At 46.3% G+C, this 25,125-nt stretch overlaps 3 protein-coding genes across 3 annotated transcripts; 2 read left to right on the plus strand and 1 right to left on the minus strand.

Annotated features, from left to right (window-relative positions):
* Positions 1 to 398: 398 nt before the first annotated feature.
* T265_15424 (hypothetical protein) lies at positions 399 to 24,979 on the plus strand (the record flags this gene model as incomplete). The annotated part of the gene is made up of 10 exons (XM_009178045.1): positions 399 to 727; positions 3,084 to 3,226; positions 4,166 to 4,427; positions 7,401 to 7,567; positions 11,358 to 11,498; positions 11,966 to 12,070; positions 16,048 to 16,294; positions 18,887 to 19,032; positions 20,270 to 20,449; positions 23,806 to 24,979. Coding segments are annotated over 10 exons (1,728 nt in total), but the record flags the coding sequence as incomplete, so codon positions are not given.
* Positions 3,970 to 13,378, minus strand: T265_11401 (hypothetical protein; the record flags this gene model as incomplete). Its single annotated transcript, XM_009178046.1, has 7 exons — positions 3,970 to 4,075; positions 6,764 to 6,914; positions 8,093 to 8,425; positions 9,866 to 9,997; positions 10,404 to 10,554; positions 11,803 to 11,820; positions 13,295 to 13,378. The coding sequence occupies 7 exons, from the start codon at positions 13,376 to 13,378 to the stop codon at positions 3,970 to 3,972; spliced, it is 975 nt and encodes a 324-aa protein (XP_009176310.1).
* Positions 13,703 to 18,298, plus strand: T265_11402 (hypothetical protein; the record flags this gene model as incomplete). The annotated part of the gene is made up of 5 exons (XM_009178047.1): positions 13,703 to 13,734; positions 14,213 to 14,318; positions 16,048 to 16,294; positions 16,539 to 16,754; positions 18,144 to 18,298. 5 exons carry the CDS (start codon positions 13,703 to 13,705, stop codon positions 18,296 to 18,298), a joined length of 756 nt encoding a protein of 251 aa, XP_009176311.1.
* Positions 24,980 to 25,125: the final 146 nt, after the last annotated feature.

Here is a 25,125-nt window from a genome sequence, read left to right on the forward strand (position 1 = left end):
ACAGCAGGGTGGGTAAGCGAAAACACGCTACTACTGACGCCCCCTTCTTACACTTTCACGTTTTCCGTCTTCCACCCTCCCGCGTCCAAATTTGAATATTTCCTCCGCAGGTCCCAGCTTTAGTACTGACCGTTTTGCTCGCCCTGCATCACACTCAGCTGCAGATTCTGCATGTCCGAGTTCGGTTACAATCCTAAGCACTCCGAAGTCTGTTTTCAAACCCCGAAAGCCTGTCTGCTTAGCCACCTTCAATGTTCGCACACTGAAGCAAGCGGTCAACAGGTGGCTCTTGCGCGTACGCTGGATTCCCTCTGTATTGATGTATGTTGTCTGTCAGAAACAAGGACGCAGGACGCAAGTACTGTAATCGAACTGACTGCCCCCTCGCTCTCTTCCAGGTTCCGACTGCGCACCTCTGGTGATGCAGAGGCCGCTGCAGCTCGATATGTTGTAGTGAGTATTGTATTGAGCGAACGAGCGGAAGCGTCTCTGCTTGATTGGATACCCGTAGACAGTCGCCTCTGTGCGGTTCGTTTGGCAACGTCGGTGAGAGAATCTAGAAGAAGTGAGGTTCATCGCACCTTGTTTATTGTTTCTGCTTATGCCCCAACTGACTGTAGCTCTGAATCTGCCAAGGACAGTTTCTATGACGCTCTAGGTGCCCTTCTACAACTGGCTAAAAGCTCAGATATCGTTGTGATTGCTGGTGATATGAACGACCAGTTAGGTAGATCAAGTGCCGATGAGGCCGATTGGGTGGTCCTGTTGGTTTAGACACGAGACGCACGGACAACGGAGACTACTTCAGATGTGTACCGATCACAGACTTCTTTTGCAGTACGAATTTACGGAACAGTGAAATCGCTTGACAACGTGGTGCCCACCAGCGCCGATTCCAACTAGACCACATCGCCGTCAGTTATGGATGGCGAGGGTCGATCACCGCCTGCCGCTCCTGGGACACCAGCGTGTACTCTGACCATGCACTTGTAAGCTGCTGCTTTTCATTGCGATTTTCAGGTGTATGCGAAGCGCGCACACCTCGCTTAGCCATGGAGAAGCTAGTGGACCCAAAAGTCAAACGAAACTATCACAACTAGCTCCTCGAATGTATGCTGGACGACACTGCGTCGGATATAAACGGCCACTGGCTACTCGAAGCCGAAATGCCTTTTTGCGGTACAACCCGGCCAACCTCATTTAAACATCGGATCTCCGATAGGATTATGTCTTGCTGGAGACCTGGCGACATATTCATCCTGGCCGCCACCAACAACTCCACCCGACGCATCATCCGACGCCAGGTGAATGAGTGTCCGTGCAGACTGAGAAGCTTGGTGGACCCGAAAGGCCGAAGAAATAGAAGACGCAAGCTGTTCCACTTGATTCGTTCGACTGGACCTTGTCAGCTTAATAATCAGAGACCAAAATGGCTCCCTGATATACAGCAAGGCAAAACGTTTGGGACGCAGGGCACAGTACTTTGAACAGCAATTTAGCTGGCCGCCTGGTACTTCCAATCCAGAATCCTGGCTTTCAACAGAGAGGTGGACCGTGAATGTGGATCCGACTTCAGCCTCAGAAGTATCCCACTGTAGTTTTCTATACAAGCGTCTTGATGCTGGTTTTGGCGACCTTGCATTTGCTCTTTTCAAGGATGTCGGTGGACTTCTCAGCCAGCGCTTGTCTAACCTATTTGGGTGTATCTGGGAGAAAAAGACCGTCCCAGACAACTAGGTTGGATCGATAGTAGTGCCATCTTCAAAAAGGGTACTCGCAGTGAATGTAGTAATCACAGAAGTGTTAGTTTGATGCCTGTTATGACAAGGCTTCTGGCATCACTGATTCTTCGTCGTCTCACGATGGAACGCGAAGCCTTTACCCGTGAGAATCAAGCGGGATTTCGACCGGGTGAGGCTGCGTTGACCACATCTTCACACTCCTTCAGGTGTTAGAGGGACGCCACATGTACAGGCGACCAACAATCCTGGTATTCCTTGAATTCAAGGGTGCGTCAGATTCTGTTGACCGATCAGTGCTGTTAACTACACTTGGTCAACAGAATATGCCCCAGAAGTTTGTGAACATAATCCAATCACCATATTGACATACTTCTGGACGGATGAGTGTATGATGAGCTCTCCAAAGCTTCCCTACAAAAAGTAGTGTCAGACAAGAATATCCATGCTCTCCATTCTTGTTCAACTTCGTCATCGATGAAATAGTGAGTTGAACACTGGATGGTCTTCAAAACCCCGGTGTTCATATTGTTGCTGATGAGTGCGCTGTCGATTTGGAGTACGCAGATGACATCGCCCTCATCTTTGAAAACCAAAGCAAACCACAAACCTTGTTGAATAAACTGACCACCATCATACCATCTTTTGGCATACGCTTTGCACCTTCAACCTGCAAAGTCATGCTTCGGAACGTGCCATCTNGATGGTCTTCAAAACCCCGGTGTTCATATTGTTGCTGATGAGTGCGCTGTCGATTTGGAGTACGCAGATGACATCGCCCTCATCTTTGAAAACCAAAGCAAACCACAAACCTTGTTGAATAAACTGACCACCATCATACCATCTTTTGGCATACGCTTTGCACCTTCAACCTGCAAAGTCATGCTTCGGAACGTGCCATCTGCGAACATATCCCTTACAATTCAAGGAAAATCACTGGGGATTGTGGAAAACTTTGCATACCTCGGTAGTTGTATTCGCTCTGATGGAAGTGTGTCTGATGAAGTCAGTGCAAGAATCTCAAAGGTCTGAATTAACTCGCAGTGTGATTGCTCCCGCTGCCTTGTAAGAGTCGACAAACGTTCGGTCAGGATCTGGCGTTCATCTTTCTCTTTTTATCGGAAACGAGCGTTACCTACCACATGAAGTCACTTCATATGGTTCCGTGTAGCCAAGGCGAGTTGTCTTGGGACACGGTGAAGCTCTTTGAACCCCGCGGAGTGCTGCCCTGTCTCGAGGTCATATTCACTATCGTGCACCGAAATTAACGGGAGGAAACGGATGTCGGGCGCTTTGGCTTGACTGAAGGTCCATTATTCGCCTCATGGGTGGCTCAGTAGTTAGAGCGCGAATTTACTGACCGGAAGGACTGTGGTTCAAACCCCTGTTCAGGCTTGTGCAACCTGGTAGTATCCCGGCCCTCATGCCCCCTTTGGGCGGCATGGCAGTTGGGCACTGAAGGAGTGCTACAGTTGAACGATTTTGTAGTGTGACGGATGAGGTCAGTGCACAAATCTCCAGGGCCCGGGTCGCGCTTGCTATAACGTCAAAGTGGTGTATCCCTGAGTCTCAAGGAGCTGAACATTGAAACATAGGTTATAGCGTTCAACTGTAGCACCCTTCCGGTGCCTAGCTGCCATTCTACCCGAAGGAAGCACGAGGGCTGGGATACTGCCAGGTTGCCCATGCCTAGAAAGGGGAAGTCGAGTGGCGGAGGTCGGATTCGAACCGCGAACCTTCCGGTCAGTGAATTCGCGCTCTAACCACTTGGGCCATCTCGCTCCCAGTCTCAAGGAGCATGTCCATCAGGCTACAGTGCAGGCTGTCTTTTATGGCTGCGAGTTCCACCGGCAGCGGAACTGGGACTTCAGGGGTTCGACAATCGTTGTCTAGACCCATAGCTCAGACCCATAGCTCGTGTGAGTTGGTGTCGGCGAATCCGTGATGAGGCAGTTAGAAAGCGCGTTTTCGGCTGTGCAACGGGCACTTCCATTGAAGAATGTGTCCAACACCAGGAGCTGCGTTGGTTGGGACATGTGTTGTATGCCGAACCATTGTTTGCCGAAGAGAGTGCTGTTTTCGGCCCTCGTGCTTCGTTTGGGTGGTATGGCAGCTAGGTACCGAAAGGTTACAGGTGTACGATTATTATTCATTTTGGAAATCTAGTTTGCCGTCAGATGAGCACGAGATCAAGGTGATTTGGTGCTTTTAAGCCGTCACTTCGCTGCAACTACCGCTTTTCGCGCATCAACGATGCGTTATCTTCCGGCAATTTTGTGTCCATCGTCCGTGTATCACGCTTAACGCGTGGCGGTCGGTAAGCTGATCGGAGAATTCTGAAAACACACCAAAGTTTTCATCCCACCGGCATCCGCGAAATAACCACTTGTCGGAACGACTTATGCCCCTAGAATACTTGACAACAGTCGTCTTTATTTTCAGAAATGAATCACGTAGTTTATGCCCGCATATGTGAGGAAGAAGGAACCGAACCGGTGGAGCTTCCCGTAGAAGCTGACGGGACTCTACTTCTCCCAACACTGACCGCTCAGTTTCCAAAGTGCACGGGATTGAAATATAAATCAGAGGATTCCGGTTGCTTTCGTGGTCTGCGCCTTGTGGGGGATCATATCTACCCTCCTGTGGAAACTGATTGGGACAACGTTTTCTACTGTGTATTCCCGAAAGGTAAGCTTACTACTAGAGTATCACAACAATGGCTACCTCTAATAGAACAGCGTTAGTTCGCGATTTCAGTAACATCGTGTCAGATACATCGGCGGTTCCGATAGTGAGATACGTCGTAATACAACATTCAACTCATTTCATTTTAGTAAACGTCACTGGATGCACACAACTTGAGAACCGTTCGGTTCTTGCGCCGGAAAGCGAGAGCTTTAAATGCGCAAGCGCAGCCCACATCTGTTTTACTGGTAAGCTTCAAAAGAGCTTTATGTCAGCGCAATCACCCGCAAACTCTGCGTTGCGTAGACCTTCACATGGTTCTTCCTGGCTATCAGGTATTCCCTAATGAAATTAAGCTTCTAAGTGTCCAAAATTTAATATGATCTCCGGCCAAAGAAGCGATGCTGAGACAGCCAGCTGGAAATTGGATTTAGCATCATGTAAGCAGGAAAACGGTGAAAATGTGGGCAGTCCAACAGTATTTTTGCTACCACAGCAGGCATTTAAGACTAAGCATACCTGAAGGGAGTAACAGAACCCTGGTCATCAGATAATGACACACATCAGCTCTTATAAGCCAGTCTATTCGCCCGAACATTGCTCCCGTAACTGAACCAGTTGATGAGAGAAGAGAAGACTCTTCTTGTGGAAAGACCATATGTTTCTGTTTAGTTTGTCATTGTTTGTGGAATCAAGCTCCGTCAGACTTATGGCTTTAACGCTTAACAGTAGCGAGCTTCAAACGACAGGATTCGTCTTGAGAAAAGGCCCCGAGGTTTAAACGGGAGAATAGGATTAACACAAGTCTACGCTCCAAATAGTTTGCGGCCTCCAGGCCTGACATTTCGTACATACACCGTTTAGGAACTAAGGAAGTAGACCAAGAAGTGCTGGTTGGATGACCGTTTTACCTCGCGTTCAAAGTAAGTGCTTGTAATTTTACTTCTTCTGAGATAGACATTAGGGTAAAATCGTCCAAATTATCATGTCGAATGTTGTCCATAATTATGCTGGACGTAGAATAAAGCTGGCTTAGACGCTAAGTGCAGCTCATGGAGCTTGAGTGATTTAGGGCCACTGATGCAGAAAGTTATAGAAGCACATGAGCAATTCACAAACAAGCTGTGGTCGGAAGTTTCCTCCTGGATGATTCAGGAGACGTTAGCCAGATGTGAATTGGTTGTTGAGCCCGGGCCAGTCACCGAAGTTATCCATAAAAGGCGTCATTACAGGAACAAAAACAACATGGTGACCGTCGATTTCCAATTTGAAGCGTCTAACGGCTATGAGAAAATAAGCCGGGTCAACGCAAAGTTTCTTGTGGATTCTACACAAGCGAGAAGCCTTTTTGTTTTTCACCGCACACTGGCTTCTATTTCAGGACAAGATCCTCCAATAAAAATTCCAAAATATTCTCACACCATCAAAAGTGCTGGGTGTGTACCTTCGGTCATTTTGTGTTTACATACGGCAAATGCTAATGCGTGCATCTTGGTTGCCGATGGCCTGTTTGAAGTCCGTATGCGTATGTTTATCAAACCGTTCTGACATCCCTCGATACTGTCATTCGCCGCATGAGTCTACTTAAGTTGGGGGGTCGGAAGCAACAGCAGTAAAATTGGAACGGATTAGATTGGTGTGAAAAGTCAACAAGCTAACTTGTAAAAGAAAATTGAATGGGTTCATTTTCAACGCCTAACTTACAAATGTGTAAGAATTTTCTAGAGGGAGGTGGTTTAAACAAACTGAATAGTTCATATCCTGAGAGGTACATACCAGAGAGATATCTAAAATCAACAGTAACATAAAAATTACTCAATTTTTATCACAAAACCCTTGTTCAATAAGATTGAAGGCAGTCTTAAATTGTCAAGCACAGTTGAAAACCAAGTAGAATGTTGATAGTCCTCGTCTACAACTGCTTCAAAAAAAGCCGAAAGAAACTAGCTAGAACCATCCAAATAAGCCATAGACCTAGAGATAAAAGTAGTTTGTAGTACGATTTGTGATCTTTCGAACAGTGTGAGCAAGGCAGCTAAAACAGCAGGGTTACCGAATAAATTCATTTCCTACACTTTTTCAGCCGCAGAATGGGCAAAAAAGCGCAAGATACACTATACAATGCATTCATTTAAATGTATTCACTTAAATTTAAAACTAAATGACCAAGCAAACCAGGTCAGTCTCAGAACCGCAGTTGCGCAGAAGACAAACTTTAAACGATTAATTTATATGGCCTCAAGAATCCTCAAACCCTTTTTCTGCCTGCGTCATGCTGAAACCAATTTAACAATACATCTTTTTAAGGTCATGTAGGATGGGTCCGTCATTATATATACATATATATATAATTATATGTCGGTAGCTCAGGTAGCGTAGATTGTGATCGTTGGCTTGTTCGCTGAGCTAGGCAATGTGATTGCAAACGTTTTATCACCAATCGAGGTGACATCATCAGCGCGTTATTGTGGAGCGTAGTAGTGCTTAGCGCTACGCACTTCAGGTTTGTGGGAGACAAAATTTATTAAGCGCACTTCTGAGCTTAGCGTTACAACGTAGCCTGCTTGACAACCATATCAGACGGTTGTCAGGAGTAGATCTCTTCATTGTAACTTTACGCGAGGTAGACCTGGCACAGTTGCATTGAATAAGGTTGGGATATGTCCTAGGGATATCTACAAGACTTCTGTCGCAGAGACACTGAGCGTTCCTGGTTTCTCTACTTGTTCATTTTCATCATCGCCATAGCCAACAATTAACCTGTGGTAAACACTAACTGCCAGGCTTTTCGTGTTTACTATTTATTGAGAAGTTATTGTATTAATGCATTTACTGTCTCCGCATGTTCACGTTTATTCTTCCGAAGAGAGAACTTTGCAGAAAAGGAGTGTTACACTTAATTGGGGTCTTTCGGAGGCAATCCATGTATTCGTTTCCTGCGTATTTATATTCGAACATTTCTCAATATTTTCTCAGACAAAAAACGTAAAGGTGACGAGGATACTGAAGATACGAAGCAGAAGGTGAAATGTCTGGAAGGGCGCAAGTGCACAGATTTGATCGTCTTGAATCTGGCCTGGCAAACCGACGAGACAAAGCTGCGCAATTATTTCTCTCAGTTCGGAGATCTAGTTATGGTTCAGGTAAGTTTTGCCCCTCTACTGCTTGTATATCTTTCATGACCTTTGATAAATACTGAAAGGCCAGCTCTGAATGGATGCTTAGGATTAACTATGGGGATCGTTGCCAAAGTTGTAGACTGGTGGTTACCTGATCCCACTGAGAGTCCGTGCTTGCTGGTGTGTCTGGCACTTATAGGAACCAAAGTGCCTCAGTCACTTCTCAACTGTTCTGTTTAGTAAGGGTGCGCTCGAGGTAACTCAAGGACCAACGCATGACTACAGATCTGCAAGTCCCTCGTTTAATCCCCACGGCTTTCATGTCTGTACAGGCTGGCTTTCGGTTTGCATGACAGCTGTACCGTGAAAGTGATGATGTTTCGAATGTCCACTTGTCATCTGCATACGTTTGGTTCGTTTGTGACCACCTTTTTGGGGTACACGTCTGTATCTTATTCACTAGATTTACGTCGCAATATGAAAATCCTGCTTAGCTAGTTATACTTTGTGGTGAGATGGCTGAAGTGGTTAGACTGCGAATTTACTAACCGAAGGTCTGTGGGTCGAACCCGACCTCTGTCTCTTGACTTCCCCTGTCTAGAATTGGGCTACCTGGCAGTATCTGAGCCCTCGTGTTTCCTTCTGGTAGCTTGTCAGTTGGGCACCGAAAGAGTGCTACAGCTGAACGACTTTGTGGTTCAGAAACCACCTGTTTGCAGAGTTGTCTGTTGACAAAACCTAGCCGTTTCAACCTTTCAGTGATTATGTCCTGAACTGCATTTACCCGCACACTGGATTTTCCGGCGTGCTGAGCCACCGGTTGTGCTAGAGGTAGAACTAAGCCACCAACATTCATAAACTGCACACTGACTGATTTCAGCCCTGAGTGTACTCTGAGTATGACTCACCCTTCACATACTTTGGAATTTACTGTTGGATTGTCTCCCATGTGATTTGACAGTCATGGGCTATGCGCTAAACCTATCGTTCAATACGCCTCCTGGTCCTACTCTTCCGGGTTTGTACGCACTAAAGGACAAAAAACACTAGTGTCCCTGCCTGTCGTGCTTGAGGAAGCATGACAGGCAGGTCCGAAAGTGTATACTTTTTTATATGCGGAGATATGAATGCATAGGTCGCCGTACACGGATTGTACTAGGCCATCGCACCGGCGCGTCGTTTAGTATGGCTTTCAAACAGCCAGGAAAAACAATGTTCTGTTCGCAATAGGAAGGGAACGACACTTAAGGACAGACAATCTTCAGGGCGTACCATACAAAAAAACCCATACCTTTTCAGATTATGGGACTTTTCTGTAACGTACAAAGTATTGGCACCAAAAGTTTTCATGCCAGTCGGCGTACTTCCTGATATTCTGTTCCAAAGTGAAGTGTTTTTTCGCTGATCCAGAGCTCATATATCTCAAATGCTTCTTGGTCCACAGGTGACATTTTTAGAGGAGTTAGAATGATATGAAAATTGCCTACTCACGATGTGCTTTACTTCAGTATCGCGTCCAACTCCATAAACTTTGGCATGCTTGCCGAATTATTCTCTAGTAAAAACGAATTCAGAATAGCAGCAGACGATTAAGGTATGACCTGGTGCAAGAAAATGAAGCGTGTTCTGAAAATAAGTTCCAAACAGAGTGAAGCCCTTAGTGAGCTATCTTCTTGCGTTCCGCAACCGTGTATAAACCGAGGAAAACTAATTCGAAACCTTGAACATCATCCCAACCTACCCAAGGCCAGATGGAAACACATGTTCAGCTGTAAAACATCATAAGCGAGATATCCAGCTGGGTTTTTAATCGGTGTCACATATGATCCCATGAGGATTCCTCAGTGGAAGCAATGCGTTACTGACACGCTGTTTTACAATACCCCTCAGCCTGAACATATGTTCATTTTCGGGTATGCTGGTCAGTGCCTGGACATAACGATCAGCCGACAGAAAACTTCGGGAACAACAGTCAGCGAAATTGCAAGGTAGTTTTTTGTCACTGGGTCAGGGTCCCGTACGGGATGGAAGGTCAACCTGCCTACTTGCACCAGCTGGATGTGACGCTTCTCAGGACAGACGGGTGTGTTAAACAACCGGATGATCAATATCTTCAGCAATAACTGAAATTCGAGTCTTAGCCGCTTTTGAGGATCTTCCATGCGTGCAGTAGACAGGTTGCATACGGGTACAAATGGCTGAATGATTCAAACGAAGTTAGCTGTTCAGCTTTGTGGAGTGGTGTACCATCACTGTACCACACTGTGACGGTTTGTGCAGCAATGAGGTATATTGGGTAGTGCAAAACTCAAATAGCCTCACCGTGTAAGTCAATGGATAGAGGCTTGACTAACACAGCTTCCTGGTCCTCTGGGCTGGGAGACAGAACATGTGTGGCGACTTGCTCCTTAGATATGTAGGGTGTCTTGCAGTTAAGTTTTTGAGCCAAAGGCTCTGGTTGAGAACCCTAATCGTCGTCCTGTCTCGGTATGGGCACCCTGGTAGTGTCTTGGCCCACGTGCAGCCATGAATCACAGTTGCGAACCACCAGTGTTCTCATCTGGTATTGCTATCAGTGTTGATGATGACGATGATGATGCGAGTGGTGTAACTTTTCGCACTGGAAAAGGCGGCGAGGCGAACACAAATGTCATCCTGATGTTGAAGGCCAACTAGTAAGCAGCTGCAGACAATCATCGCTATGAGACTGAATGCCATCTCTCCAACAAGGCAATGAGTATGAAGTCCGCAACATTTCACAATCAAATCTGGTGATAGGTTTGACTCCAACACGAATCTGTCGTGTTATTTCTAGAAAAATAAAACATTGTTCAGTTGTAGCACTCTTTCGGTGCTTAACCGTCATGCCACCATAAGGCGAGGGCTGCGATACTGCCCGGTTGCCCAAGCCTAGACGGCGGAAGTGAAGCGGCAGTGGTCGGGTTCGAACCGCAGACCTTCCGGTCAATAAATTCGCGCTCTAACCACTGAGCTACCTCGCCCCTCGTGTTCTTTTATTTGATAGTCGTTAAGAGAAAGAGCAGTCCAGACGTTTTCCGTTGCAATTAATTTTGAACGAGGTTTTTAGAATAAGTTGCTCTTCCTTTTGAGGGCCTTGTTGTCACTTATTCTCAACTTCGATTGTGTCATTCTCGCAGAATAGGGGAAGACTGAGTGGCTTAAAAAAACTCGTTTGGGTATCAAAGTGATGGAAACAGGAGATTGGGACGAGTTCCAGACGATTCTCGCGCTTATGGCTTTCTTCAACCTAGGGTGCAATTCAAGTTTGCCTCAAGGTTCAGTCAAGCCAGTAGTCAATTTATCGAAGTACTTTTCCCTGTAGACAGCTATGCCAGTTACACTCTGTTTTGGGCCTCGTCAGACATATGTAGTCAGAACTCTTCTCTTTATTGAACCCACTTACATGCGAATTGGTGTGAACAAGGAGATCAAACGAGCATCGTGTCACGTGACACTTGTGCTTTCATCCAAAATGTCATGCGAAGGGTCCATCTGCGCCAATTTGATGAGTCCAGATTTGGATGAAAACCATCATGTGGTTCGCTTTTTGCGACACAATACCGCTTCATAAGCATCTGGTTACAATCATTCTCCGTGACTAGTTTTGTCTATGCCCCCCCCCCCATCCTGTACATCCTGTTCAGTTCCTCAGAAAGTCCTAGGTTCCTATGGCATATATGCGAAAGCACGAGTACTGTCAGTGCTTTTTATGCTTTTTACACTGTTTCGGTGGAACCGACTAGTGGGATGTGCCGGTGCTTTTGAAGGTTTCCCTCCTATTTCCACATTGTAGATAAAAAAGGATCCGGACACCGGTAAGAGTCGTGGATACGGATTCGTCCGTTTCAGTGACTACAGTGGTCAAGCCATGTGTCTGGCTGAACGCCACATGATTGATGGCCGATTGTGTGATGTTCGCATACCACTGTCCAAGGTTAGTCATAGACTGTCCTACTGGTCTTGTTTACTGCCATGTTTACTACCACGATAGCGAGACATATTATTCACATTTCTAGTGAGATAGATACTCTTCCTGTATAAGTTTTTTCTACCCCAATCTTGTTTCGTTGGCTTGTGCTGTTAGAAAGTAGGAGATTTGGCAGACGTTAAAATCCAAGTCCAAGTCGTAGCTACTAGTAGCTCAGTCGGTAGAATACCCATCCGGTGTGCGGGAGGTCGCCATCAGACCACATCCTCAAGCGGTTAGTTTCGTTCACGCTACGCGTACTTGGACTTACCGTTTCATAATCTTGGTTCTGAAGAAGAATAGAAACCGATTTCATTCATGCTCACCCCACTCATCCAGTAGGCAAATGCAACTGTTCACTTACTCCAACTTAGTTCGCTCAAAATGTTCTTTTGACCGCGGATGCACAATTCATTTGCGCGATTTGTTTTCAGCAAGAAGGAGACCGACAAGAAGTCAGTCGAAAGATACACGTTGGCAATCTTCCAGAGAGCATTGGCGCGGATGCTCTTCGTCAGCATTTTCTCCAGTATGGACTCGTAAGTTCATTCATTTTTTCTCCAGATAATCTTTGAATCGCGTTGAACTGACGCTGTACGTATGTTAGACCTATGTACTCTTGGACTTGACTGGATGATGTGCTTTCTTCGCAGAACTCCGGGGAACTGTCCCTCCGGCCTTTAGTTCTCGCGCTAGGTAACTATGATTTGCGATTAGTTCGTTGGTCCAAAAGCTCTAGCAGCAAATATCTGTCTTGATTGAGGCGTCCTAGCATCTGTTCGGATCGTTTGCAACTTTGGGCCATGAGTGTAAACAAATTCATACGGCACCGCGCTATCTGCAGTTGCTGCGTTGTGCTTGCTGCCTAAAAACAAAAGTGGCAACATCGTGGAACCATCGCAATTTCTTTTTATCAGGTCTCTATCCCTGTCCACGCCACCCGAAAGTTGGGACGGAGACACTAGACCTTATATTTGTTTAACGGTTTGTTTACCTCTGCAGACTTTTTCAGGAAACCTGAAAGCTTTATAATCCTATCGCATCCATTTTCTAGTTTTTTTTTCTTTAAACGTTCATCCGGTGGACAAAAATTTGGTCACTGTCTAATTTCCCGGTTTATCATCATTCTTGCGTACATCAGGGCCTTAATGTGTCCTTGTTTATCTGATGTAAGTGGTCCATCAAAGCGACAGCCCAATTCTGCTGGATTGTCAAACTGACGAGCGACGCCCGTCAGTAGCTGAAATCCGAGGGAACTGTGCATAAGTGTATGTTTACTCGCTTGTGTACGGAGCACCAACCGGATGCTAATCACCTCTCACGTGTTATGTACACGGATTCCTATTGGAGGCAACGTTCGATGGGGCGAGTGTATTCTAACTCGTGGTGGATAGGACCTCATCCGACTTGACTGCAAGTGTTTTTTTGTTGGCTAACCTTAGCTAATCCTAACAAACGTAGCTTGACCACAAAACCATGATCCATAGCCCCTGTGTTAGGGCATCCACAAGAGAACCTGTTCATCCTCGTCATAGTTGCCTGAAGTTCATATCTTCGTCTTAAGTGAAGTATATTCATATTGGAATTTACGGTAGATAATTTTATCAGTAAGCGTTTACTCTAACATTGTTGTATCTTGCTGAACGGTAGTGCAACTCTGTATCGGTCCCTTGGCTTCCTGCTCCGCCCGCTATGGTGTATCAAGAGGCACGGTAGCTCTATACAGCTCCTCATGGAGACAAAGGAAAATTATTATTAATCACGGTGTTGCACAAGGTCGTGCGAGAATCTCCGTGAGGGGGCGAGAAGCGTCGAGTCCAAGATGCTCGATCCTGATTGTCTGGCATTCTAACCAGTCAGTACATGCCTTCGTTTGGTCTGTGTCCTGCACGTGACACATCCGTCCAAATGATGTGATGCTCGGTTATTGGGACGACCGGCCTCCTGACAAACATAGACCTTGGGCACCTGCTTTGAAAAATAATATCATTCAGCTGTAACACCGCTACGGTGCCTAGATGCCATGTCACCCGAAGGAAGCACGAGAGCTGGGATACTGTCAGGTTGCCCAAGTCTAGACAAGAAAAGTCGAGATGCAGAGGTCGGGTTCGAACCACGAACCTTCCGCGCTCTAACCACTGAACCTTCTGCTTTGAACAATTGAGTGACCAATGGTCTATCATCGACAGCTGTCGGACCGCTAGTTAGTCTCAACTTAAATGAGCCCATGGTGCTTGCACGTCACTGATAGATACCGTAACGGAAAACCTACAGGCACCATTTGATGGCCGTACGAAGCCACCAGAAACTAAAACACATTCGCTCCATCGAACGTACTAGCTCCACTGTGTCGCCGCACGTCTGTAAGGACTCGCGGCGTGTCCTCTATATTGGTAGAAGTGAAGTCTAATCTAAGGGTATCTGAAGACCATTCTGTTTCCTGCAACTTTACTTTTCGTTTTTACGGTGGTATCGTATTTTTGAGAGAGTCTAATGCCTCGGCTCTTCAGTCTGAGGGAAAAGACCGATTTCTCAACACCACCAATTAACGGTTTCTGGGCTGTTTTTCTCTGTCAGTGCGCTCGATGGTGACGATCGAATTATCGCTTTGTACTAAATGTCCTTCGTTATTAATGATTTTATGCACATCATCATTCATTTCATCATTTATTCATCTGTAGCACCCTTTCGGTGCCTAGCTGCCATGCCACACGAAGGAGGCACGAGGGCTGGGATACTGCCAGGTTGCCCAAGCCTAGACAGGGGAAGTCGAGAGGTACCCAAATAGTGGGTGTGTTGCTAGCTTGCGACCCGCCTCAACTTAGCAACCTTAGATCTGATCTTTGACCGTATGGCGATTAAACAGCGATGTCCACTTTTAGTTCTACCCGATTATTGACTGAATGGTCCAGGGCGTTTCTTCAACTGGGCTTAGCGTACCGTTTCCAGCCAAATCGTGGAAACAAGTTCCTTGTGTGAATGTTATCCTGATCGTTTAGTGAGTGCAGTTCAGTGTTTCTCTTTGACTGTCTCCCTTAGGGCTTGGAAGACGAAGTTCTCGGTTTCCAGTCTCCGTTTAAGTACCAACCTGAACCCAATTTGGGATTCAGAAGATACAGGCCTACCCTTTTGACACCGATAAGCAATTTAAGGCTGGTACATATCATTGAAATATTCTAATGATCATTGATTCATCAAGGTCGACTAGATTATTGATTAGCTGAAGGTTCACGGTGCATCACACGAACAGTGAATGTTTCAGTCAAGGTTTACAGTGTCAAGATCAATAAATTCATAGCAGTGATCAGTGCTACCACAGATACTCGATCACTCTTTTGCCTTTCGTTAGTGCTTACCTAAACGAAGAGTCTGAAACAAATGGAATGTAAACCCCATCTCTGAAACATCAAGGATGGTCAATTAGTGCTAATCAGAATCACCTAGCACTGCGCCCTTACTGTCACGAACTGACCTGGTTTTTGGTTCAGTGTGCAGATGTATTTGCAAGGCAGTCATCAGTCGAGTCGTTCTTATTTCCAACATCCCGAACCCTAGCCTTATACCTCTTGATTAGCATGTAACAACCATGTGATAGAGTTTCGCACACGTGACATCCTGTTTATGTCCGCTAGTAAGTCAGTTGATCAGTAATCCAGACGGTTCCTCCAAGTTGGTAACGACCACAGTACTCGAGCTGATCTTGATCTGATGCCCCGGGGTAGATGGTCTCGCGTGCATAAATTTCAGTACTCCATCTGGAGGAAATTCGTTTTTGGACAGACATACTTCTACACATTTGTAGGAAAGGTAAAATCGGTGGTAGCAGTATGGTTCAGTCAACGCTAGTGACTCTGAACTGTAGCACTACTTGACCACATCTTATATTTCAGCCGTAATGGATGAATCCTAGTGCCATGTTTACCAGCTCGCGCGCTTTTCTCTGTGCTTCCTCGGACGCACCCACCAGGCACCTCGATTAATTTCATTCTGCTCTACACTATTCACCACTCACCTTCCTTCCTCGTCGCGTTTTGTATGCCACCTCCCTACTGCGTTGTGTTTGTTTCGTTCACCATCCAGTGATAAATCCTGTGGTTCTTATAACATCCCTGTTGTGTTCATGGACTAGGTAGTGTCCCGTATTCGATCATACAGGGCTCTCTTACGCCACCACTATCGTGACAGATGTGTTCAGCAAAGTTTAGAAACACGTTTATCAACGTCGTTCCCAAAAATTGCTACAATTGACTTTTTTCGTCAAGTTCGTCTCGTTCTGGCCTCGTGCCGACAAGTGGCTCTGCATCCGACTGGTTTCTCACTCTAGAAGAGGTTTACTGTGTTTCAATCGACCATTCGGTATGATTACTACTGCCTGTAGTAGTCAGCTTCATCCCTATGCTATCGAGGATGATTCTGATGATGATGCTACGCACCCAACGTGTAATTTGTGTAGATCCAACCCGCTCTTATCTATTCGGAAATGTGCCTATCGGTCTCTGTATTGATTTCTTTCCAGGTTATTGACGTATTCATCCCTAAACCGTTCCGCTCGTTTGCCTTCGTGACGTTCGATGATCCCGATGTTGCTGCTTCCTTGCTGGGCAAAGATTTGACAATCCAGGGTCACAAAGTGACCATAGGTTCGGCCGTTCCCAAACTGCCTTCCCATGTTCGTCAAAACCCCGCATTCGAAAACGCAGGGGGGAATTTGCGTTCTCCTTATCCTGGCAGTCCAATGGCACATGGGCCTCTATGGAACAGTCGTAAGTAGATGTATAAATGTTTTCACCTCAATCTGGTCCGATGAACGCCTCACAATTTAGTCTTTGGTAAAAATGCACTTGGGATGTAAAGCAAATGTGTATGCTATCCTCCAGCTAATTTACACAGTCCAGATAGCTCAATGGTTAAGACGCGAATTAACTGACTGGAACGTCCGTGGTCCGAGGTTCTGTCAAAACTTGGGCAACCTGGTAGTATCTCAACCATCGTGATTCCTTCGGGTAGCATGGGCGAGATGGCCCAAGTGGTTAGAGCGCGAATTTACTGACCGGAAGGTCCGTGGTTCGAATCCGACCTCCGTCACTCGACTTCCCCTGTCTAGACTTGGGCAACCTGGCAGCATCCCAGCCCTCGTGCTTCCTTCGTGTGGCATGGCAGCTAGGCACCGAAAGGGTGCTACAGCTGAACGCTTTCTTTCTTTTTTCATGGGACCTAGCCATCGTAAGGGACACACGCTGTCAACCGCGGATTTGTACGTAGAGGTCGACTGATCGTTCGTGCCATCATTTCGTCGTGCGCCGTACACTCCCGCTTCACTGAAGGCCCGTTTGTACCATACAGAACAATGCAACATGTGAATTTGTTGGCAACTCGGCCTTATGCCCCAATCGGTTGTTTCATTTTCACTTTCAAATATGCTGCCACCTTACCGCTTGGCAACAAATTAATATGTTGCAAAGTGAATCTGAGCAATCGGCACCTTTTAGCGCTAAAGTCTAAATCCCTGAAGTTACGTTGATACTAACTGAGCCCCTGGATGCTAGATCCATGCGATGAACCCAAGAGTATTCTTGTCGGCTGCTAACCGAACTTACACGCCACAGAAAAATCGTCCCAAAGGTCAAAGGTCAATGTGTCGTACCAACTGGTGTGACGAGATTGATAAAGCAAGCGAAAGGTCAGTCTGAAAAAGCGAAAGTTCTGTGTTTTTGGATGAGGTGTGGTTATCGCCGTCCGAAGCGGTCACGCCTTCAATGAGGACGCCTGTTAAAATCTATGGCGCTGGTATATCACTTTCATACAGCCACCTAAATTTTTGACAATTCCGAGCAGTCCCTCTTTCAACAAATTTCATTACTGATATATGATCGGGCTATCCGTTCCCCTAGCAGTTACGCTCGCGAACTGTACGCGAATTGACATCTTTTGCGAACAGCAAGGGGATAGACAGCCCAAGTGCACGAAATCGGACAGTGATGCTTAGACTAGGTGTTCCTTTGATGTTCAAGGGGTTCCGCAGTAAGCATTGGAAGCATAGGAATCAAGTCTGGTGAGCCGAACATGTTGGTTACTAATTTATTGTTATTTATTGACCACTGCCTCCAAGTAGGGTCAGAAAAGTAGGGGGCTACCGTAAGCTGTGCGGCATTTCCGAATAGATGTGAACCATTGCTGTGGGTCCTAACAAGAACTTCAACCACGAAACAGCCTCTCTCCGATTCGCATATAAAAGTCTGGAATGTCTGGCATGTGCTTCGAGGTCCTTCCCGCTTGAAACAGAAGGACTTTAAATTATCCTGTGCATACTCGAGTGTGACAAAGGAGGATAGCACTCACGGTAGCCGAAATCACAAATTGTATTCTCCTCGTTTGAGGACCCATTCGCGTAGTTGTATAGTTAAACCAAACGAAGAATCACGGTCTGTTTCTGGATTAGCACGCCTTGAGGTCAATCCTTCGTTTTTCTGTGACGAGCAACTAGAAGGAAAGATCTTTCAAAACGGAGGGCCTCATTACACACTGCTTCGTTGAGGGTATCATTAGTTTTCTAGATATCTGATTGTCAAGCACAGGCATGGATTCATTCCAGCTTCAGTGGTGCTTAGTAAGAGAATCCGGGGGTGAGATGGCTCAGTGGTAAGAGCGCGAATTTGCTGGCCGGAAGGTACGTGGTTCAAACCCGATCTCCGCCTCTAGACTTCCCCTGTCGAGGCTTAGACAACCTGGCAGTATCCTATCCCTCGTCCTTCCTTCGGGTGGCGTGACAGTTAGACATCAAATGGGTACTACAGCTGAACGATTATTTTATTTATTTCGTGTATTTAACAGCGGTAATAAAATGAACAAATCGTTCAGCTGTAACATCCTTCCAGTGCCTAGCTGCCATGCCACCAGAAGAAAGCACGAGGGCTAGGATACTGCCAGGTTGCCCCAACCTACACGGGGGAAGTGGAGATGCAGAGGTCGGGTTTGAACCACAGACCTTCGAGTCAGTGAGTTAAAGCTCCAATCTCTAACGGTTCTGTGTGCACTACAACAAAATAACTAGCAAGTTCGTTGAGAAGTTGCTTCGAAGGATGTTCTAACCCTAATCGAACAGGTGTGAAGGAAGTGACGAAAGCCGATTAGGTTTGTGCTAACGCTTCGCTTAATATACATGGAAATCTCATTGTGGAAATAGATAGATAAATAAAGTGCAAACGCTTGAGTGGAACATTAATCTGCGGCAGCACAACAACCCAAAATAGGCGCGAACCGTCTTTTTCTAAACTGAGTTCAATATATTGCACATACTGTGCTCTTCAGTTTTGTTGTCAGCCTTTAGTGGTTCACTTATTTCCTCCGCTTTCTAGCATGGTCTCCAGCACTTGGTATGTTCCCAGGCGGTGGTGCTTACGGGGGCTCACCAAACGGTGGTCTGCGCAATTCGATGGGATTGAATCCAGCGGCAGCGGCCGCGGCAGCCACCCTAGCCGCACAATACACCCGTGCTCACCAGGTGCGTTTGTAACCCTGTCTTATCCACTGAACAATTTTTTTTCACGCCAACAGCTGGCATGGCTGGTCGAAAACAATTGATCCAGTTAGGCGGACTCCGTAGCGAGTGTAGTGATGGGACGTGTCTTCGTGGATTTTAATGCATCTGAATGTAGCAGTGACACCGGACAAAATGCTATCGCTCATGAAGTCATGCATAGCATCCCAGGTTGAAATAGCCTGGGTAATCGGAGCATGGTGGTCTTTATCTTGTATACAGTGAAGAGAGTGCAAATGTTCCATTCTAGGTTTTATCCTGCATCAAAGACAGGGACACACCAGTGCTGACGCTAATGCATCACTGTCGTACAGGTGGCATTCAGCCTGCGCTAAAAGGTAAGGAGGAAGTACAACCAGCTTCAAGTCGCACACCAGGGCGCAAACTGGAGCTGCTGCACAGGCTTTTCACCTTTGTTACGAATGCTGAGCACCACACACTCCGTTTCATTGGTTATTTGAACCAGCAAATTTCTAACTAACATTCGTTACCTTACGATTAGCCTATGGGTACCTGATTGTCATTCTGGTTAGTTTGCCATTCGACATTCACCCGATTCTTGGTAAGCCTCCACCGGGCTGGGACTGGGGAATAGGCGGGCCTTAAATAGGAACGAAGCCAGAGGAAACGAGCGGCGTTACAATAAACGGGCGTAAATTACATCATTTAATAGTAGTCGGAACAGAAATGAAAATGACAGCTTTTCAACAGTGATGTTACAGGCGTTATCCTCCACTCATGCGACTAGAACCGCAGACGTAGGCAGCACAATACACACTAAGAATGTGAAGCAGGGAACCTAATTTAGGCGGCGAGTGACGAGGGTTGTAATAGAACAACCTTTTGGAACAACTCACAGTTGAAGAACGGCAAGTGTGCCTTTAGCACAATCGATAGTGTGGTGCAGTCATTCTGCCAAAACGAAAGAGCCTTCTACCCAAAGTTCATACTTTTTTATCGAAGTACTGAGGTTCCTTCAACCCTTTACTACCGTAGGATTCTGGTGTCCGCTTTCATTTTGCAAGGAATCACTTCAATGTTCCAAAATACGATGATGTCCGTAAACGGACTGATTCTATCTGTGCTCTCCGTGTGCACACCTACTCTGCCTGTATAAGGTTTGCAACCGCCAGCACCTTTTGTCTCACAAATTCCATTGTTCGGTTTTCTAAACAGTTACTTGCACATTGTCTACTTTCAGCGACAGAGTTCCGGTGCCAACATGAACGGTGGTTATCCTGATGCGAAACCTAGTCCTGACGCCAACACCAACGCCGCGCTGGCCGCTTTAAACATTTTGAACAATCCCAATGTTGTTGCTGCAATCGTGAGTGCCGCAGCCGGAGTGTCCAAGGGTCAGTCATCATTTACAAATTCAGGGGTAAGTCTATGTGCATTGGGATCTGTTTGGTGGAGAGAAGTTAGTTGAATTAGTATACCCAGTGCTTGGTACTTGCTGTGGGGGCGAGATGGTCCAAGTAGTTAGAGCGCGAATTTACTGACCGGAAGGTTTGTGTTTCGAACCCGACCTCTATCTCTCGACTTCCCCTGTCTAGGCTTGGCTAACCTGGCAGTATCCCAGCCTTCGTACTTCCTTCTGTTGGCATGGCAGTTAAGCACCGAAAGGGTGCTACAGCTGAACGATTTTTTATTTTTTGGTACTTGCTGTATTGGCAAACGTGCGCCATTCATTGGGACGCCGCTCTTTATATACACTGTGACTTTGCAGTAAATTAACTTTGACGGTGTACTGTAACGTATGTCCGCGTGAAGCTTATCCACTCTAACGTATGGGTAGTGCTGGTAGAGTTGAACTAAATAGCACTTTCAGAAAGGTTTGATAAACACTTGGTGGATACACAGCTGGGCAACATTTCGCTTTTGGCCTCAAAGCTTCATCACTAGGTTGGCCGAATTTTAAGGCAGACGGTGAACCAAGATTCCTTTCGACCAGCACACTAGATTGCTGTAAAATATTGGTTTAAGGGGCTTATTGGCAGGTACGGGTGTCTAAGCTTCCCATCCGATGAGTTGGGCGATTTAAAACCATTTTATCGGGTTTACGTGGTTGATCTTCCGGTTCAGGTCCTACTTGGGTGTCATTTGCACACTGGGAGTCTTGGTCACTCCTGCTACCTCGACAATCGGTCGCTGTGGTGTGAATCGTAGTTCCGGCCTCAGAACTTCAGTGTTTTGTGAATCGAGTTTCCGTCCCTCGTCTAGTGCATGTTCTCCCATTGCTCTGTCGTGATATGGAATATAGGTAGCCTGGATACATTCCCTGGTCGTTTGTCTGTTCAGCGAGCTTGGTAGTTGGATTGCAGTCCACTCAAGGAACGCGTGCGGTGAGTTGTGGGACCAATGCAAATTGATCGACCTCGGAAGACACTTGTTTCTGATTAGCAGATTTTAGTATCCTTCACGAACATCATGTGCGAATTTTGGGAAACGCAGTACGCTGCGCCTTTTTTGACGTTATTCGGAGTTTATTAGATTGTGCCTCATTAACGTGTACAGCAGCCTTCCAAATAGTTAAAAAAAAAACGCAAAGGCGAAAGTACCACACTAGTCTCAGCGAAACGAAGGATTGTTTCTGCTTTTACAGTCCTAGTTTCTTTTCGCATGTAGCATTAGTTCTCGGCGAATGCGAGCTCACAACGTCAGATGCAGATGAGGTTCACTTGTCTCTTTGGCGTCTCTAATTGATACAGTTGTCTTCGTGCCCCCGCCAGAGCGTGTTCTCCTGTCCTCAGTCGAAGTTACTGTTCGCCACTGTCCGAATGAGGAGCCATGCAATTATGGCAAGCATAAATACACCAGACTTGAAATTTTTCGATACTATTGCTGTTCGCAGAGGGGAGCCAGAAGCAGCTTTTGGTTTGACCAGTACTGCCGTGTTGGCCCGGTGGACAATTCTGGCGCGTTAAGTCTTCGTTCCTCCCTCTTGTCCACCTCATAGGACACTCTAAAGCGAACCTACAGGTTGAATAATGATATCTAAAGTGCATTATCACGTAATCTCGCCAGGTATTTCACCACCTGTTTCTACATAAATCATAAAACATTGTCCGGAATTCGCTACTCTCGGGATGAGATGGCTCCAATGGTTGGAGTGCGAATTTACTGACCGGAACGTTCGTGGTTTGAACGCGACCTCTACATCTCGACTCTCCATGTCTACACTCGAGCAACCGGACAATATCTCAGCTCTCGTGCTTCTTTCGGGTGGTATGACAGCTAGGCTCCGGAAGGATGTTCCGGCTGAGCGATTTGCTAGTCTTTCTTGGACACCACATTCCATGGCATCGTATTCTCATGTAGGACGAGAATATTATTGGGCCTCTGTTGATAGTCGCCCATGATGAGGATTCACATCAACCAAGATGTCTATCTATGTGTTGAAGCTCCCTCTGATTTCAAAAGCCGTTGTCAACCAATATTTGAACCTATTGCCGTGAACAACTTTCTGGGAACGGTTGTCCCGAAGGGCCCATATTAAAACATTACAAGGCAGGGAATTCTCAACTGGTTCTGTTTACATATATTCACTTCCGAAGATTAAGCATTGTATCTTACCATGGATATACTACGTCTCGCAGATGTTCTTCTTGTCCATGCGGTCCTTAGGGTTTGCTATCATAATTCCAGGACATCCGGCGGACTGCAGAAGTCACATTACATTCACTGACGCCACTGACAAATGTCCACCATTAACTCATTAGACAGAGGTTTGGCAAATCAGCTGTTTGACCTGACGAATCCCCCCTTTCCACTCGCCAACGACAGAGTTTGTCGTTGGTTTCAGTTCCTGCTGTCAGCAGAGTATGTAACCTGAGAACAAGAAGTGGGATTCTGGCGATCAAGAACGGGACACAATACTGGTTTGTTGATTTCCAGGCTGTGTAACCGGCTGTTCTAAAAACACCGTAACATACCTCAGAAGTGAAAATCATGCGTTGTATGTACTCCGAGACTTGCAGGAGTTTATTCGAAGCTTGCCAAAATATCCCCCTCCAAGCGGTGGCATCCTACAGGGCTGTTTCTTCTATGGGTTTGTAGAACTTTGCGGGGTGCTTAAGAGTCTTTAGATCCTCTCGATTTGGGATATGCTCGTTTTTTGAAAGCGTTTTCTTGTCTTTCTCGCAGGGGACCATAGTTGGCATCTGTGACTAGGAAAGAAAAAGAATCCACATACAAAGTATATTAGCGCGTTTCGTCATAACCTTCATTGACACCGTTTATCCCAGTCTAATCATCCAACTGTGACGCCTTTTCAGTGCCTGGCTGTCATGCCAACCGAAGGAAGTATGAGGGCTGGGATACTGCCAGGTTGCCCAAGTCTAGACAGGGAAGGTCGAGATTCAAAGGTCGGGTTCGAACCACTGACCTTTCGACCAGTAAACTCGCCCTAGCCATTGGGGCCATCTGCATAGTTACCTACGGGTCCACTCCTGTCTCTTCAGTAGCCTCACTTGTGATCCCTTACCTTATTCTAGTCGTGTTTTGATGCTTGTTCAAACACCCCTTAAAAGGCCGATCAGTTGATTCACAGCCCGAATGGGACAGTTTTAGTGCGTACCTCTTTCATTCTCCTGAGTGTGAACAGAGTAGTGTTTGCATTCGTCGTATGCGGGATATAGGGCTGCATTTGATGAAAACACAAGTTTGTGTACAACGTGTCGAACATCCTTTGTTCTCATCCTGACGCAATCCTTATTTCTCCACATTCCTTTTCAGCCCCGTTGAGGAGCAGGAAGATGGTGCGCCTTCACCGACGATGACAGCTGTATTTGGAATCCTTATTGCACAGATTAAGCGTGTATGGTTATTGTGATCAGTAGTACGGCGTGTATGTGCTGATGCTGCTGCTCGCCTGGGATTTTCAACTTCATCTCCTTATCCTCCTACCATTTCTGTTCATTCTCATTCATTCTCATGTACGATTGTCTCACTTTTTGTGACTGTCTATCATGCATGTCTGTGGGATGTGTAGAGTGGCACTGCATTTTACCTGAGAAGTCGTTGCTGTTGGCTTACCCAAGTCCGGCGTGCTTGTTGTCTCTATCCTCACTTGTTTCTATACATGTGTCAGTGTCTGTTGCTAGCGTGGCGTTCTATACCGAGGAACACACTGTCGCTGATCGGTTCGAGTGAAAGCGCGGTGTATGTCACTTGTTGTGTGTGTGCTACCTTTGCTTGTTCCGCGTAACTCTGGTTGATCGGCCAATAGGACCTGTCTTTGCTGACAGGACCGGATAGTTTGTGACAATTCTTGGATCAGGCCAAGTGTTAGGTTACGTTAGTGCCGTGATATCACTCGCTTTACGGTAATCCTTCCAAAGGAGGCTACTTTTCAATGTCCAATGACGTATCGGCCCTTATTTGCAGTGTTTCGCCGCGAAAGGAAGTTCAAGACTCCCTCCTAAGGTCTACTGCATGTGGCTCCATTCTACATCAGTTTTTTTAGTGGTTAGCGCAATCGTATATCGCTCCTCACATCAGTTTTCAGCTCAGTTAGAGAGAATGGTTGTCTCAGAACGATTGTTGTTCAGTTTATGGAATCTCAAAGGCTGTGTTTTCTTCTGATCAGTATGAGGTGGGTCATGGATGCGTGTATGACTTCCTCTTCTGGGCTGGTGAATGTAGGTGCGCGCTTGGGAAGTTCTGCTGCTAGAAGTGATGACATGCACTGACGGATTGACATTCAGTTTGTTGCATGGATGAACTCGTAAAAGAGTGCGCTGGTCTATTGGATTTGTCTGCATCTGTCTTGTTTTTGATTCTACATCGGACATGCTACCTCTGACATTTACCGCCCGCCTCACGCGGGAAGCCGAGGATTCTGGAACATGTTACAGCTAATCACAAACATTTTGGGTGTAACCTCGCGTATTCGTGATGTAATGTTATTTGATACTTCAGTATGCTTAGAATACTCATGGCTGCGGGGGAATGTTATGCTAAGCCTCGCCTCATCATCCACTGTCTCACCACTGCAGCGACCAAGAACATACTGCGTGTGAGCCACCAGACAATTACTATTTCCGTCCAAAGCGC

This window comes from Opisthorchis viverrini (genome assembly GCF_000715545.1).
Source record: "Opisthorchis viverrini unplaced genomic scaffold opera_v5_494, whole genome shotgun sequence".
NCBI classification, from domain to species: Eukaryota; Metazoa; Platyhelminthes; class Trematoda; order Opisthorchiida; family Opisthorchiidae; genus Opisthorchis; species Opisthorchis viverrini.